General features: G+C 40.6%; 1 protein-coding gene across 2 annotated transcripts in view; it reads right to left on the reverse strand.

Moving 5' to 3' along the window:
- The window catches only part of VEPH1 (ventricular zone expressed PH domain containing 1), a 214,387-nt gene that overhangs the window by 143,799 nt on the left and 56,343 nt on the right, over window positions 1–14,245 (reverse strand). For both annotated transcript variants that reach the window (XM_007447840.1, XM_007447841.1), the window contains one exon: window positions 7,583–7,749. In XM_007447840.1, the coding sequence (XP_007447902.1) occupies window positions 7,583–7,749 (167 nt within the window). The remainder of the gene's footprint in view (window positions 1–7,582; window positions 7,750–14,245) is intronic.

Genomic DNA, 14,245 nt, shown 5'->3' on the forward strand with positions numbered 1-14,245 from the left:
AGCCATGGCTGCTGAGCCCGCGCGTCCGGAGCCTGTGCTCCGCAACGGGAGAAGCCACGACAGTGAGAGGCCCGTGTACCGCAAAAAAAAAAAAAAAAAAAAAAAAAGGATTTCCCATGGTGCATGGCCGGAATCCCAATGCCACGGCATTCCAGGGTCTTCCCTTATGGGTATATCTGCTGGCTCTTCCTCCGTGAACCCTCTGGGCCAGCAACATGCCACTGACCACCCACAGTGGCTTGAATACGGAGAAAACTCATACTTTCAAAGCTGATCTCAAATAGCTCTACTTCTGGGAAGCCTTCCCTCCAGCCTGCTCTAACATACACAGAACCTGAAGCTAGAGAACAAGGGAGGCCCCCAGACCACACACTGAAATATTCTGCAGTCTTACACAGTGTTCTATCTTCTCACCTGACACACACACCTTTATAACAATCTGGGAGGCTTGATCTGAATTTAGAATTTTTGGCCCCTGTAGAGGGAACAGGAAGAAATGACCCTTAATCCCCATCTCTTGCCCCTCCCTTCTCTTCCTACCCCTGGCTTTGCCCTCAAGGAGTCTCCTATGCATATATGTGGATACCCCAGCCCACATATGCAAGCTCATCTAGGCTGCCTCTCAGACCTATGGGGTCACACTGTTGGCATGACCTGTCCTTGGGAAAACAGGCCCAGGGACCAGGGCTTGCATCCTGGAAGCAGGATGGAGACTTACAGAAAAGGGATTCCAAGGTCCCAGTTATCTGGACTATGTCTAGTAGACAGGGAAGTGCATGGGAACTGGGGGCACAGGCAGAGGAGGGCCAACCAGAACAGTATAAAGCAAGTAGCCCAGGGAAGGGTCCTATCCCTGACTTTTCTGGTCCTTCCTGAGCAGAATTAATCACCGCCTTTTCTGTCTCCCAGAGCAGTCTGCTGACAAGTTTAGCATCTTGTCCTTGACCTGAAATTTTGTGGACATAGCTCATTACTCCAGCCCATGGGCACCTTGAGGGTGGGACCATCTGAAAACATAGCTCCATAACTTAATTGGCAGCAAATGACGTTTAAATTCTTACTTACAGAATAAAAAGTCGAGCTATTGTGTACATGTACGTGTGTATGTGCACGTGTGTATCCACACTCCCTCTTAAATTAGTCCTCAGGTTCAATGGCTCAATTTTCTCTTTCAATTTAATTTGGATAGTACTTACAAGTTCTATTAATCTCCAGAAACCTATAAAATAACTGCTACTCTTTTCATGTACTACTTATAGCCACCATACTAACAGAATATATATTCTGAAACTCAGGGTTCTGCTCCAAAGGCTGTTTGAGAACAGTCTATATATATTCCATCACTCTATCTTAATGCTCTGCAACTAGCTTCTCATTTTAAATAAATACCAAGTGACCTCTGAGTCTTGTCAGCCTGGTGATGCTATGTTAGGTGCTGTAGGATTAGGTATGTGAATAGGAATGCTCTACACTGCTGAGAGAAAATCCTAGAAAATGACTCTAGGGACCGGACCACAAAAGCAGTTCCTCTGGGTCTGGACATTAATCAACAGAGGGCTGAACTTGCCATTTCCTGCCACTCTTCTCTGTATGGTTAGGGCTAGTCGCCTACATCCTGGGGATAATAACACATATGCTCATATGTGTTACTAAATTCTGTTTCCTTCATTGACTAGACTACAGCATGGTTTTTGGCAGCCGAGAATACAGACTTAGCCCCAGAAGGCCACTTGGAAAATTGACCACCCAGCCTTTTCCTATAAATGGACTCGGAGAATCCTCTGGAGCTTCCAGCCACGAGTCACTAGCCAAGAACTGCCTCCCTCCACCTAGGAAGGATAGCTTCCTAAAAGAGGGATACTCAGAGGGCAGTGATGGAGGAAGGGACACCACATGGTCGGGCAGCAACGTCAGAAACTCACAGACGGATGGATGTTGACGCTATGTCACCTTCACAACCTCATGGACTAGTCAGCTATACATAGAGAAGATTTTTTTTCAAGGGCCAACTGTTGACCCTCCAGCCCTGGAGAGCCCAGTTATCACTGGTCACAGAAGGTGGGTAATGAGGAGTGCATTCAGGAAAGCATGAAAACATTCCTGCACTTGCCTTCATTGGAGAACCTGCTCAGTTTACCTCCAAGTTACAGAGCACTGGCACAGCTTTTATGCAGAAGGAAAAACCCCCTTTTAATCCAAATGTCACAAGGTCAAAATCCCTCTCATTTAGCCTATTTCATCTGAAATTGAATTAACTAGACTTACACTGAAAGCCTCAGTCTACAGATTTGATTGTTGCCACGTATTTCATTTTCCTCTCTCAGTAGACTTTTCTCTGTATCCCTCCTTTTCCCCTTGCCCGCTGTCTAATTAATGAACATGAGAGAGAGGAGAGGTGAATCAGGGATTTCTTTAGCTCACTGCCTGAGCATCTCAGTAATCAGGTGTTAGCTGACAAAGAGCTGAAGAAGGCAAGGGGGGTGGGAAGGGGCAGGGCTGCTTTAACAGGAGGAGAAGTGCTGATGGGAAACAAAGGGTTTCCCTAGTTGGGGAAACTAGGGTTGCCCTAGTCACCACTCCCTGCCACCAGTTAGGATCCCGGCCCTGGTGGGTCCCTTCACGTCATTATGGGTGCTTCCTAACCCTTTGCTTCTTCATTCTAGGATCCACACTCAGCACCTACAGGAATACCTACAGCAATCTGCTTTCCCCCTCTCTTTCCCCTTCCGTTCGGCTCTCCTTTTCTTGTCTAGCTTACCTTTCTACTGTGTCCCCCGGCTCGCCCATTTGTTTCACAAGCCACAGCCATACAGTCTCCGTTTTTTGAGCATGTTGAGATCAAAAGATCTCACTGGCTGGAATTAGACTGGGTTGATGAGGTAGCTCAGCCTAATCTGTATGGCTCTGCGAAAGTTCCCTAACCAGTGTCAGCCCCAGATTTTCTGTAAATGGCAGTCTTAGGGGCGGGGCAGTGTGACTGTAATGGCCTGTGGAAGACATGGACATTGCCCATCTGAAAACTGGAGGGGCCGATAAAGATAAGGGGAGCATGAAAAGCCACCTCACCAAGTCGCTCCTTGGTATCAGCACTGTTCTTGACCTCTCCAAACTTCAACTTCTCTGTTTACAAAATGAAAAGGTTGTGGAGAACAAGTGAGATAATCTCTGTAAAACACCTACACAGTGCCTGGTACTTGGCATGAGCTCAACCACTATTGGTGCCCCTTGTCCACCCTCCCCTGCCTTCTGTAACCTGGGAACACTTCCCTTGTGGCCTTCTGAAGTGGAGGCTACTCAGTGACTCCCCCAGGCCAAGAGAGGAGGGGGTTGGGAGTCAGAGTGTTGGACCTGTCACTTACCGCTTACTACTTGTGAGATGGGGGCAAGATAACCTCTCAAAACATTCTTTTTTCTTTTTTTTTTTTCTGATTTTAATTAATTTATTTTTAATTTTTATACAATTTTTAAAGGTTACACTCCATTTGCAACAAAGCATCCATTTTGACTGGTGTAAAATGGAGAAAAAAATAACACATCACAGAGTTATTGGTAGGATTAAATGAGATATTAGATGTTAAAACAAAAGTCCTTTGTGAATGGTAAAATCTTCTGCAAATTTAGGCACTAATACTAACTCATCTGTCTTAAGAAATATTCGTGGAGAGACTTCTGTGTGCCAGGTACTATGCCAGGCACTGGGGACACAGTGATGGATAAGGTGGTCCTTGTGTCTCAAGCATTTGCATCACAGCCAAGGTGATCCAAAGGGAGAGAGACCAGCAGAGACAAATTCATGACAGCATGAAATTTGCTATGTCTGGGATTAGGCAGAAGAAAGGAGTCAGAGAGGACTGCTGGCAAGAAAGCAACATCTAAGCAACTGTCAGCCCAAAAAGGGTGGTCCTGGTTAGGAAAGCACATTCCAGATGGAGAACATAGCATATATGTAAAAACTCAGTGCCCTGATAGAGAATGCCCACCTGTGGTCCCTAAGACTGTATAGTTGTTCAAGGTGTAAGGATTAAAGTGACCCTACGAGGCCAGGCAACAGTCAGGGGCCTGGTTTTAAATGGCCTCATAAGCCCTTTCCCGAGTCTCTGGACAGCCATAGAAGGCCTGTAAACCAGAGGTCTGACAGGACCTCTCTGAACGCCACACATGGTGCCACCCTCATTCTTGGATCCTACCTTTTTGGGTCAGGTGACACCAAGGCCTTTCCCCTCCCCCTTCCTATAAGTGAGCCTCCTCCTGGTTTCATTTACCTTTATGCCCATCCTTTACCCTATGGGAAATAAGTTAGCTTATTCTATCCAAATCCCCCTTGAAGTTTTATTGAACCTGCCTTTCCAAAAACTGTGTTTGTTTTGCTTTTGCTCTCAGGCTGCAGATCAAATGGCATGCCAGCCACCTCCTTTATGAAACTAGGTTTGGCCTGTTAGTCACCTCTCACTATTCCCCATATCACCTGGTTCCCAGTCTCTATCTGTGGTAGGCAGAATAATGACTTCCCAAAGATGTCCACACCCTAATCCCCAGAACCTGTGAAAATGCTCCCTTCCACACAGAAGGGACTTTGTAAATGTGATTAAGTTAAGGGTCTTGCGATGGAGAGATAATCCTGGATCATCTGGGCGGCCCCAATGTACTCACAAGGGCCTTGGAAGAGGGAAAAAGGAGAGTCAAGCAGAGATGAGAGTGATGCAGGCCATGGGCCAGCCTCTCGGAGCTGGAAAGCACAAGGAAACGTATTCTCCTCTAGATTCTCCAGAAGGAATGCAAGCCTGTTGACCCATTTTAGACTTCTGACCTCCAGAACTGTAAGGTAATAAATTTGTGTTGTTTTAAATCACTACATTTGTGGTAATGTTACAGCAGCACAGGAAACGAATACACCATCCTGTCTGTGCCCCCCTCACCCTGAGCCTTCTTTTAGGTGACCCAGTGATCCCTCAACTCCACTCCCTGCCCAGCCCAAACTCTGTTGTAGCTTTGCCCATCCTTTCTGTCCTTAATCTTTTCTGAAACTCGTTTCTCCATCTGTGTTCTGGAATTCACTCCCAGACTTCCTCTAGCACCTTATTGTATCTAATAGTTTCTCCCACAACCTCAATCACTTTATTCTTACTGGATGTTGTTAAACCCTCCTTATTTCCCCTAAACTCCCACACTCGTGCAGTCATTTCCTACCCTTCTCTTCCACACACAATCAGTAATGGATACCTGCCACTCCCCACTTCACCCCACAGACCACTGCCTCTCGTGGGTCACTGGTGAGTCCCCAGCTACCAAATCCAAGGTCAATTCCCATCTTCAATCTCCTTTAACTCCCTAGATCTTGACCCTGTTGAGCCACTTTCCCCCTCTCGAGACCACACACATCTTTTTCCTTGTTCTTCATGGTCTTCACTCTCTTTGGCCTCTTTTGTTCATTTATTCATTTCCAGATTCAACAACGTTTTATTGAAACCCTATTAGGTGCCCAGCACTACGCTAGGGAGTTCATACAAATATGCAGACACACTCTTTGCTCCTCAAGGAGTTTAAGGTGCACTGGGAGAGATGGATGTGGAAAAAATAGTGACAATATATTATTCTAAGGGCAAAAGCAAAGATGCACACCAGGTAACAGAGAGATGCCCAGTCCTCTGCCCGACTTCTAGCCTTACTGCTCAAAGTGTGGTCCCTGAAGCAGCAGGGGCAGCATCACCTGGGAACTTGTAAAAGGGCAGAATCGGGGACCCCATCCTAGACCTATTGAATTGAAACCTCTGGGGGTGGGGCTTAAGCCTGCTCTCCAGTGTCCAGGTCTCCCAGCCCAGTCCCCACTTCCTGAAGACCATTTGTCCCTCTGCTCCACCTGACATAAAACTTCAACATCTTGCCTGATGCCACTCCCTTTGTGGGTCTTCATGGCACCTATTTTCCCCTAAGGTAGAACTCACTGCCCCCTGCCTGCCGTTTATACCTTTCATAGAGCACTTATCACCCTGTTTAGTTCAGTTTAGTTTTATGAATGTTTATTGAGTGCTCTCAGATACTGTACCAAGATGTGGGATACAAAGGAAAAGAAGAAATCATGCCTTACCACAAGGAGCTTACAGTCTATTGTGGTTAATTATGCATATGACCATTCTTGCCTGCCTTTCTTTGAATTTTGATGTCGAATCCAAATGTTCCAGTCTTCACCTTAGTGTTGACTGGTTTTTCAAGTGGCGGATATTGATATTATCAGGAAAATGGAGCGAAGATGCAGCCATATATAACCTTGGCTGACCATTAATCTGTACTGTGCACATGTCTTGGTGCCCTCCAGAATCCAATTCTACTTCCTCCTTCCTGGCAGGCTCTAGTTTCTACGTGAGTATCCTCAGGGTTCAGGAGAAGCTCCAGGGGTAGAGCATGTGTCTGAAACAGAGACTATCAGGACTTTGGTTTGGATGTTGTAGGAAAGCATACTGCTTAGAGAACCCCTAGCCCCATCCGGAGCCCACAAGGAGAAATCCTACAGAAAATGAAAGCCAACACGGAGAAATCAAAAATCTGAGAAATGGAGATACAGAAGCTGCTCTGCTCACATATTGGAGCCCCTGATCAAGCCTCATCTGAAGGTTTTTCCCCATCGCATGTGCTAATAAATTCTTTTTATTGTTTAAACCACTGTGGGTTGGGTGTTTGGTTACTGATAATCACAAGCGTCCTAATTATTACAATCTTTTACTTGAATCCAAAGAACAAGTAATTTGCTATCTAGAAAGTGAGGCTTTGCTCTCACTACGGTCTGATTTCCCCATAAGTCAAGGCATGTGTAGGTCTCCCCCTTGGCCCTATCTGAGAAACCGTAGATTCCTAGGACTGCACGACCACCCTGACCTTTCATTAAAACTGTCCTGCAATGGCTACAGATTTGCACATTGGTTGTGTTTGTATTACTGTACTTGTGGTGGCTAATTTCATGTGTCAGCTTCACTGAGTCAGAGGGTGCCCAGATATTTGGTTTAACATTACTCTGGGTATGTCTGTGAGGGTGTTTCCAGATGATACTGGCATCTAAATCAGTAGAATGAGAAAGCAGATTGCCCTCTCCAGTGTGAGTGAACCACATCCAATTTGTTGAAGGCCTGAATATGACTGCTTGAGCTGGGACATCAGTCTTCCCCGGGCCTCAGGCTGGGACTTACACCCTCAGCCCTCTGGTCCTCAGTTCCTTGGACTGGAACTATATCACTCGCTCTCCTGGGTCCTCGGCTTGCAGACGGCAGATTGTGGGACTTTTTAGCCTCATAATTGCATAATCCAACTCTAATTCCTCATGATAAATATGTATGTATGTACAGATAGATAGACAGATTGATTGATAGATTCATTCTATTGCTTCTGTTTCTCTAGAGAACACTAAGACAGTATCCAACTTCTGCCACTACCTCCTCACTTTTATGATTCTAGAAAAATTGAATGAGTGCTTTTATGTAAAGGTGAGCATGCACAGATACATGAGAGAGGAAAGCTGAAGCATACATCCTGTCCACATACCCAGAAACAGACCCGGTTGCATGAACCATCATGTATATAATGTAAATTTTACCTCCGGTTGCTTCCTCTTTGCAGCTACATGCAAAAGCCGTAAAAGATGGTACTGTTCTGGTTGTTCCAGCTGAGACATCAAGGCTAGGAGTTCTGTCAGGTGTCTGTTAATTGGCTGAGGCTGCTTATCGTACACAGCAGGTAACACCCTCAACAACATGGCATTACCTGTTGAAGGAATAATAACAGAAATGACGACTTTATCAGCCCATGAGCCATAGAATACCATTATTATCAATGCAACAAATTTTGGACCTCCTCACATATTAAATAGCACAGACTAATGGCCAAATCCTCTGCTAAAAATAACATGGTACCTTATTCTGAAAAATCACTGAATCATTATTTAAACAGATTCCATAAAAGGGAATATTTTATGATATGATCAGCATTATTATCTAATGAAAATTTTTCCTGAGTAATGCACCATGGGGAAAAGAAAATTTGACAGTAACCAGACAACACCCTTGAGAAGGAAACAGTTCCAATAAAGAATTCCTGACGAAAAACAACATTTGGATGCTGTTTAAATGAAAACTAAGCGGTGACATAAGCATGAATCTAAATGAAACTGAACTAAAAAAAAAAAGTGCAGAGGAATGTATTCATGTTCCTGAGAGATATGGAGGCATGATTCAGACAACTGATACATGGAAACTATGCTTTATTTTTATGAATAGTTAGAAAAGTAGCAACGCAAATTTAGATCCCCAATTTCTGCACTATTTCAAGGGAAGTTTAGACTCAGGTTGTTTGTCACAGGTGATCTGCCTCAAAGACATGTATGGACAACTGGGTTTAAAATGGCGGAACCTGAAGAAAAAAATATGACGTAAGGTTTGCAGGGACTCATCAGCAAACAACATATGGAAAACATCTGCTTATCATTTTATGGTATGGATTTTTTCGAAAAATCCTCTCAAGAACTTAAATGTCTCAGAATTTGTTTCTAGGGATTTCTCGAACAAGAATTTTCTTGCTTCTATTTACTTTAAATTTGGCTCTGTACATAGAAGACTTACACAGAAAGAATCAAATAAGCAGTGATTATACATGTGTAGACCCTTGTTAAATGGTGGGGACATTTAGACATGAGGATTAAGAAAATAAGGCCAGAATTTTCAGAATATCTATGACTAAATTTAATGAAAGGGTGATCCTGGGTCATGGTGAATATATCTCGGTGACGATAAATAATGAGAATTGCTTTTTCCACATATGGCTCATAGAATTAGTCTCAAACAGATTTTAGTCATATGCCCACAGACTTCAAGGTATTGGAAATATTCAGGGTTGTTTCTTTTTAATGTGAAAAACATTGTTTTATTTATTTTTGTTTATTTTTACTAATTTTACTAAGAGCTTTTTCTTAAAGGATCAGGAATTGTCAATGTCATGCCCAATCTCTACAAAGCACATTAGCTCATAGAACTTAGCTATGTAGACATACTGATTAACTGCTAAAAAAGGTCACAATAAATGGAACTGTCATTGTAATTGAAGACAGGAACAATACTCATTAAAGGTCCTGGGACCCCTGAAGAGGGAAAACCCAGATTAGTCATCTTCAGCTGACTTGGATTTCGATCAAAGAATACAAAGATAAATAAGGGCTTTTTAAAAAATTTGAAACTGATGAAGACACTTTGGTGTAGAAATCCTATAAATTTCATTCATAAGCTAATATATTATTCTTCATTATGAAATATTTCAAGCCATTAGACAAATATAGGCAAAAATATAAGGACCACTGGTGTGCCTACCAACCAGCTTTACCAAAACTTAACCTTGTACCATAATTGCTTCCCACCCCACTCACTTCCTTTTCTCCCTAGAGGCAACCACCAACCTGAAATTGGTGTTTACCATCTTCATGAATGTTTTTACACTTCAATTGTATGTGTATATATCAATAAGCATTTACAGTGTTCTCTGCATGCTTTAAAATTTTATATCAATAGTATATTGTACATATCTTTGTGCAACATATTTTTTTCCCAACATTGTGTTGAAGTTTTATATCCAAGAAGTTCTCCTTCATTTATTCTCACAGCTGTATGGTATTCTATTTTATAAACACGCAACAATTTATTCATATACTTTATGGTTGGAAGATTTTTATTATTGTTATTATTGTTATTATTTGCTTTCACCAATAGTGCTGCACTTTTTAGACTATTTCTTTGTGCATAAATGGGAGATATTCCCTTGGGTACTGATTCTGAGCTTAATGTGCTTAGAAATGACCTGGGCAGCTTGTTAAAACACAGATACTGATTCAACAGATTGGAGGTAGAGCCTGAGAATCTGAATTTCTAACAGGCTCTCAGGTGATGTTGATGGTCCCTGGACCACATAATTAAGTAGCAAAGCAGTGGGGTTTTCCCTTGGAGTTAAGTTTCTAGATGTTCCAAAATTCTTTGCAACGTGGTTGTAGTAGTTTTCTATAGCTGCCATAAGAAATTGACAAAAACTGTGGCCCAAAATAACACAAATTTATTATCTTATATTTCCATAATACAGAAGTCTGGCATGAGTCTCACTGGGCTAAAATCCAGGTACTGGAAGGCCTGGGATCCTTCCTGGAGGTTGTAGGAAGGAACCGCTTCTTGGCTTTTCTAGCTTCTGGAGACCACCAGCGTTCCTTGCTTTGGGGTCTCCTTCCTCCATCTTCAAAGTCAGCTACAGAGCAACTCTTTGATCCTGCTTCTGTCACTACACCTCTTCCTCTGCTTCTCTCTTCTGCCTCTCTTCCACTTAAGCACCCTTGTGATGACACTGTGTCCATCTGGATAATCTAGGATTATCTCCTTATATGGTAACCTTAATTCCATCTTCTGTGCAATGAAACACAACATGCTCACAGGTCATGGGGATTAAGACGTGGATATCTTTGGGGAGGGGTTCATTATTCTGGCCTACCATCACGATTATAACAATTTACATACCCACCAGGAGCATGAATGTTTCTGTTGCCAACATTTGGTCTTGACAGACATCGGTTTTTGCCAATCTGATGGGGTGTGACACCTCATTTTTTGTTTTAGTTTTCATTTATTTAATCACTTGTAAGGCTGAGCACCATTTTTATATGTTTTCAGGTCATTTCCTCTGCCGTGATTTGGCAATTCATATCCTTTTGCCTATTTTCGATTAGGATGTTTGTGTTTTCTTATTGATTTGTAGAAGTTCCTTATTTATTCTGGACACTAATATTTGGTCTATTAGTTTTAAAGTTGCAATCCTAATGGAGTTGATTTTTAAATTTTTTATTTTATGGTTTATAAAGATTTTGTTATTGAGAAATTTTTCCCTAATATAATGAATATGTTCATAAAAATATTCTACTATATTTTCTCCTAAAAGCATTATGATTTTTTAAAAATTTTATTTTATTTATTTGGCTGTGTTGGGTCTTCGTTGCTGCGTGCAGGCTTTCTCTAGTTGCAGCGAGCGGGGGCTACTCTTCGCTGCAATGCACGTGCTTCTCATTGCAGTGGCTTCTCTTGTTGCAGAGCACGGGCTCTAGGCGCGCAGGCTTCAGCAGTTGTGGCTCTCAGGCTCTAGAGCGCAGGCTCAGTAGTTGTGGTGCACGGGCTTAGTTGCTCCGCGGCATTGTGGGATCTTCCTGGACCAGGACTCGAACCCGTGTCCCCTGCATTGGCTGGCGGATTCTTAACCATTGCGCCACCAGGGAAGACATATGATTTCATTTTTATGTTTGTCTTTAATCCATCTGGATTTTACTTTTTGTACATATGAAGAAGGGATCTAATTATAAATATATATTTGTGTGTATATAAACAATTGCCCCAGATCAATTTATTGAGTGGCCAACTGTTTCCCTTCTGATTTGTAATACCTCTTTCATATATAAAGTTTCCCATGTATCTGGATCTGTTTCTGGTTATTTGTCATACCTTCACCAATTATATATTTTCTTCATTACAATAACTTCATAATAAATCATTATATCTCACAGGGCAAATTGCTTCATCTTCTACTTCAGATTCCTCTACTTTATATAAATTTTACCATTAGCTTGTCAACTTCCTTGAAAAACTAGGTTAGGGTTTTTTTCTTCACATTGAATATATAGACTAATTTGGAATAACTGACATCTCTGTGAAACTGGGTCTTCTTATTCAAGAGCTTGATATATTCTTCTATGTAATTTTTTTATGTCTTTCAAAGTTTTGTGATATTAGCTGTACCTTATATATCTTTTATTAAATAGATTCCTAGGTATTCCATATTTGTTGTTGCTATTGTAAATGAAAGTTTTGGGTATTTTCTATTTATGTGCTGCATTAAGAAAGCAACTGATTTTTGTACATTGACCTTTCATCCGTCAAAAGTTTAGTTCTTTTATTAATAAACTGTCTTTAGAGTCTCTTAGATTTTCTGTATATAGATAATCAACTTATAATAACTGATGACAACTTCGTTTCTTTCCATCTTTATTCCTTACATTTCTTTTTTGTCCTACTTTACTGGCTGGGACCTCAAACACTTTGATGAATAGAACCAGTGTCCACTGGTATCGTTTCGTTATTCCTGTCTTTAAAGACTATGTTTCTAAGGATTCATCATAGTGTATGTACATGTTTCTACACATTTTTGGTATTTACATTTTATCAGTTTAAGTTCCTTTCTTTTTCCTAGTTTGAACATGAATGAGTGTTGAATTTTATTAAACGATTTTTCTGCACCTGTCCACATGACCATATGATTTCTCCTTTAACTTGTTATTGTAGTAAATTAATGAATATTCTAATGTTTAATCAATCTTATACTCTTAGAATACACTCAGCTTGGTTATGATGCATTTTAATGCATAGATTGCTGGATTTTGGCTCATACTTCATTTAGAGCTTTCACATCTATATCCTTAAATGAGACTGACTTGCAGTTTTCCTTTCTTGTACTGACCTTGTCTCTTTTTAGTATCATACTTACTAGACATACAAAAAGAATTTAGTGCATTCCTGCACACTCTGTTCTCAGAGGCCGTTTATATAAAATGGGGATTACATGTTCCTTGCTTGGTAGAACTTGCTTATCAAACCTTCTGAGCAATGTTCCATATAGTTCATCATATCAAAATTTAAATTATGTAGTTTAAATTTCTGTATCCTTTCGCAGTTTTTTTGGCATTTGAATGATCAGTTATGACAGAAGTGAACCTATCAGTTATGAGAAGTACGTTAAAATCTGTCTTTACGATTATGGATTTGTCAATTTCTTCTTATAAGTCTGTCAATATTTGGCATATTTTTTTTGAAACTACCAGATAGTTCTGAGATATCTTCCTGGTAAAGCGTTTCATCATAATTTAATTGCTCTCTTTGCTTTAAAGTCTACTTTTGACTGATATTAATACAACTATGCTAGCTTTTTCGAATTGCCCTTGTTTGGTATATTCTCTCACCACTTTTAAATTTTTTTGTTTTCGAGATTTCTAGATTCTTATGTTTTATGTGTGACTCTTGTAAGTGACTTATAGCTGGACTTAAAAAATCTTTCTATCTGACAAACATTTGTCTCTTAACTGAAAGTTTGTTTCATTAATATTTATAGTGATTACTGGTATATTTGGATTTATTTTTACATTACATTGTGCTTTTTACTTATCTTGCTCTGTCTATGTTTTTCTTCCCTTCTTCACTGCTTCCTATTGAATAGGTCAAGTTTTTTGTTTTTTTTTTAATTCACTCTATTCCTTCTATGTGGACATTTTATTTCCTTTTGGTTTTGGTGGCTGTCCTTTAAAAGATAAACATTCTTGAACTAACAAAGAAAAATTAATTTTCCTGTCTTGAACAATGAAAGGATTTTAGAATTACTTTCTTAGCTCTTTCTTCCAGTTCCTTAATATTCTCTTCAGCTTCAGCCTAATTTGTCATTTAATCCACTCCTTGAATTTTTTAAAAATTTCAATTAACTTTTTTTTAATTCTAGAAGTTATATTTGATTCTTTAAAAAACATCAGTGTCTTTTTCTTTTTTCATGTTTCCAATTCCTTCTTGTAGATCTTAAATCACTTTAAACACACTTATTTTCTAGTTTCTAGCTGATATTTTAAATAAATGAAATTCTTGAGGGAGGGGTGTCTAATCCCTTTTGGTTTCTGTTGGTTCTAATTTATGGTGGATTGTTCCCTCACATGTTTAAATAATTTTTATTATGAATTTATTTTTAATAATAAATATGTGTCAGACAGTATACATTTGAATCTAGAACATGTATGAGGGCAGGCCCAAAGTCACAAACTCTTAGAGACCCTGTAGAGTTCAGTCAAAGAGAGCTATGCTTACTTCTCACTTTCTTGAGCTAGGGCAGAGACCAACTGAAATCCAATAGGTAACTCCTCATCCTGGCCTAAGCCTTGTTCCCATATGGTCATTAACACTTGGTTATCACAGAACGGATAGCATGTCCACCCCTTCACCTCCCCTGGAGGGAGGGGGCCTAGCATCAGCTCTTGGGCTTACTGGTCTGTTTTTGGTTCCCTCTCTTTGGCCTCTGGATATCTCCCTTACTTTATTGGAAGCTTATTTGTACATTTTAAGTTTTTATTATTATTCTAATGTAAACACATTTCTAGGGGTTTTTTTCACCAGAGTTTTCAGCTTATATAGATCTCCATATTTGGCAGCAGCAG

This window comes from Lipotes vexillifer, unplaced genomic scaffold (genome assembly GCF_000442215.2).
Source record: "Lipotes vexillifer unplaced genomic scaffold, Lipotes_vexillifer_v1.1 scaffold1207, whole genome shotgun sequence".
Taxonomy (NCBI): domain Eukaryota; kingdom Metazoa; phylum Chordata; class Mammalia; order Artiodactyla; family Lipotidae; genus Lipotes; species Lipotes vexillifer.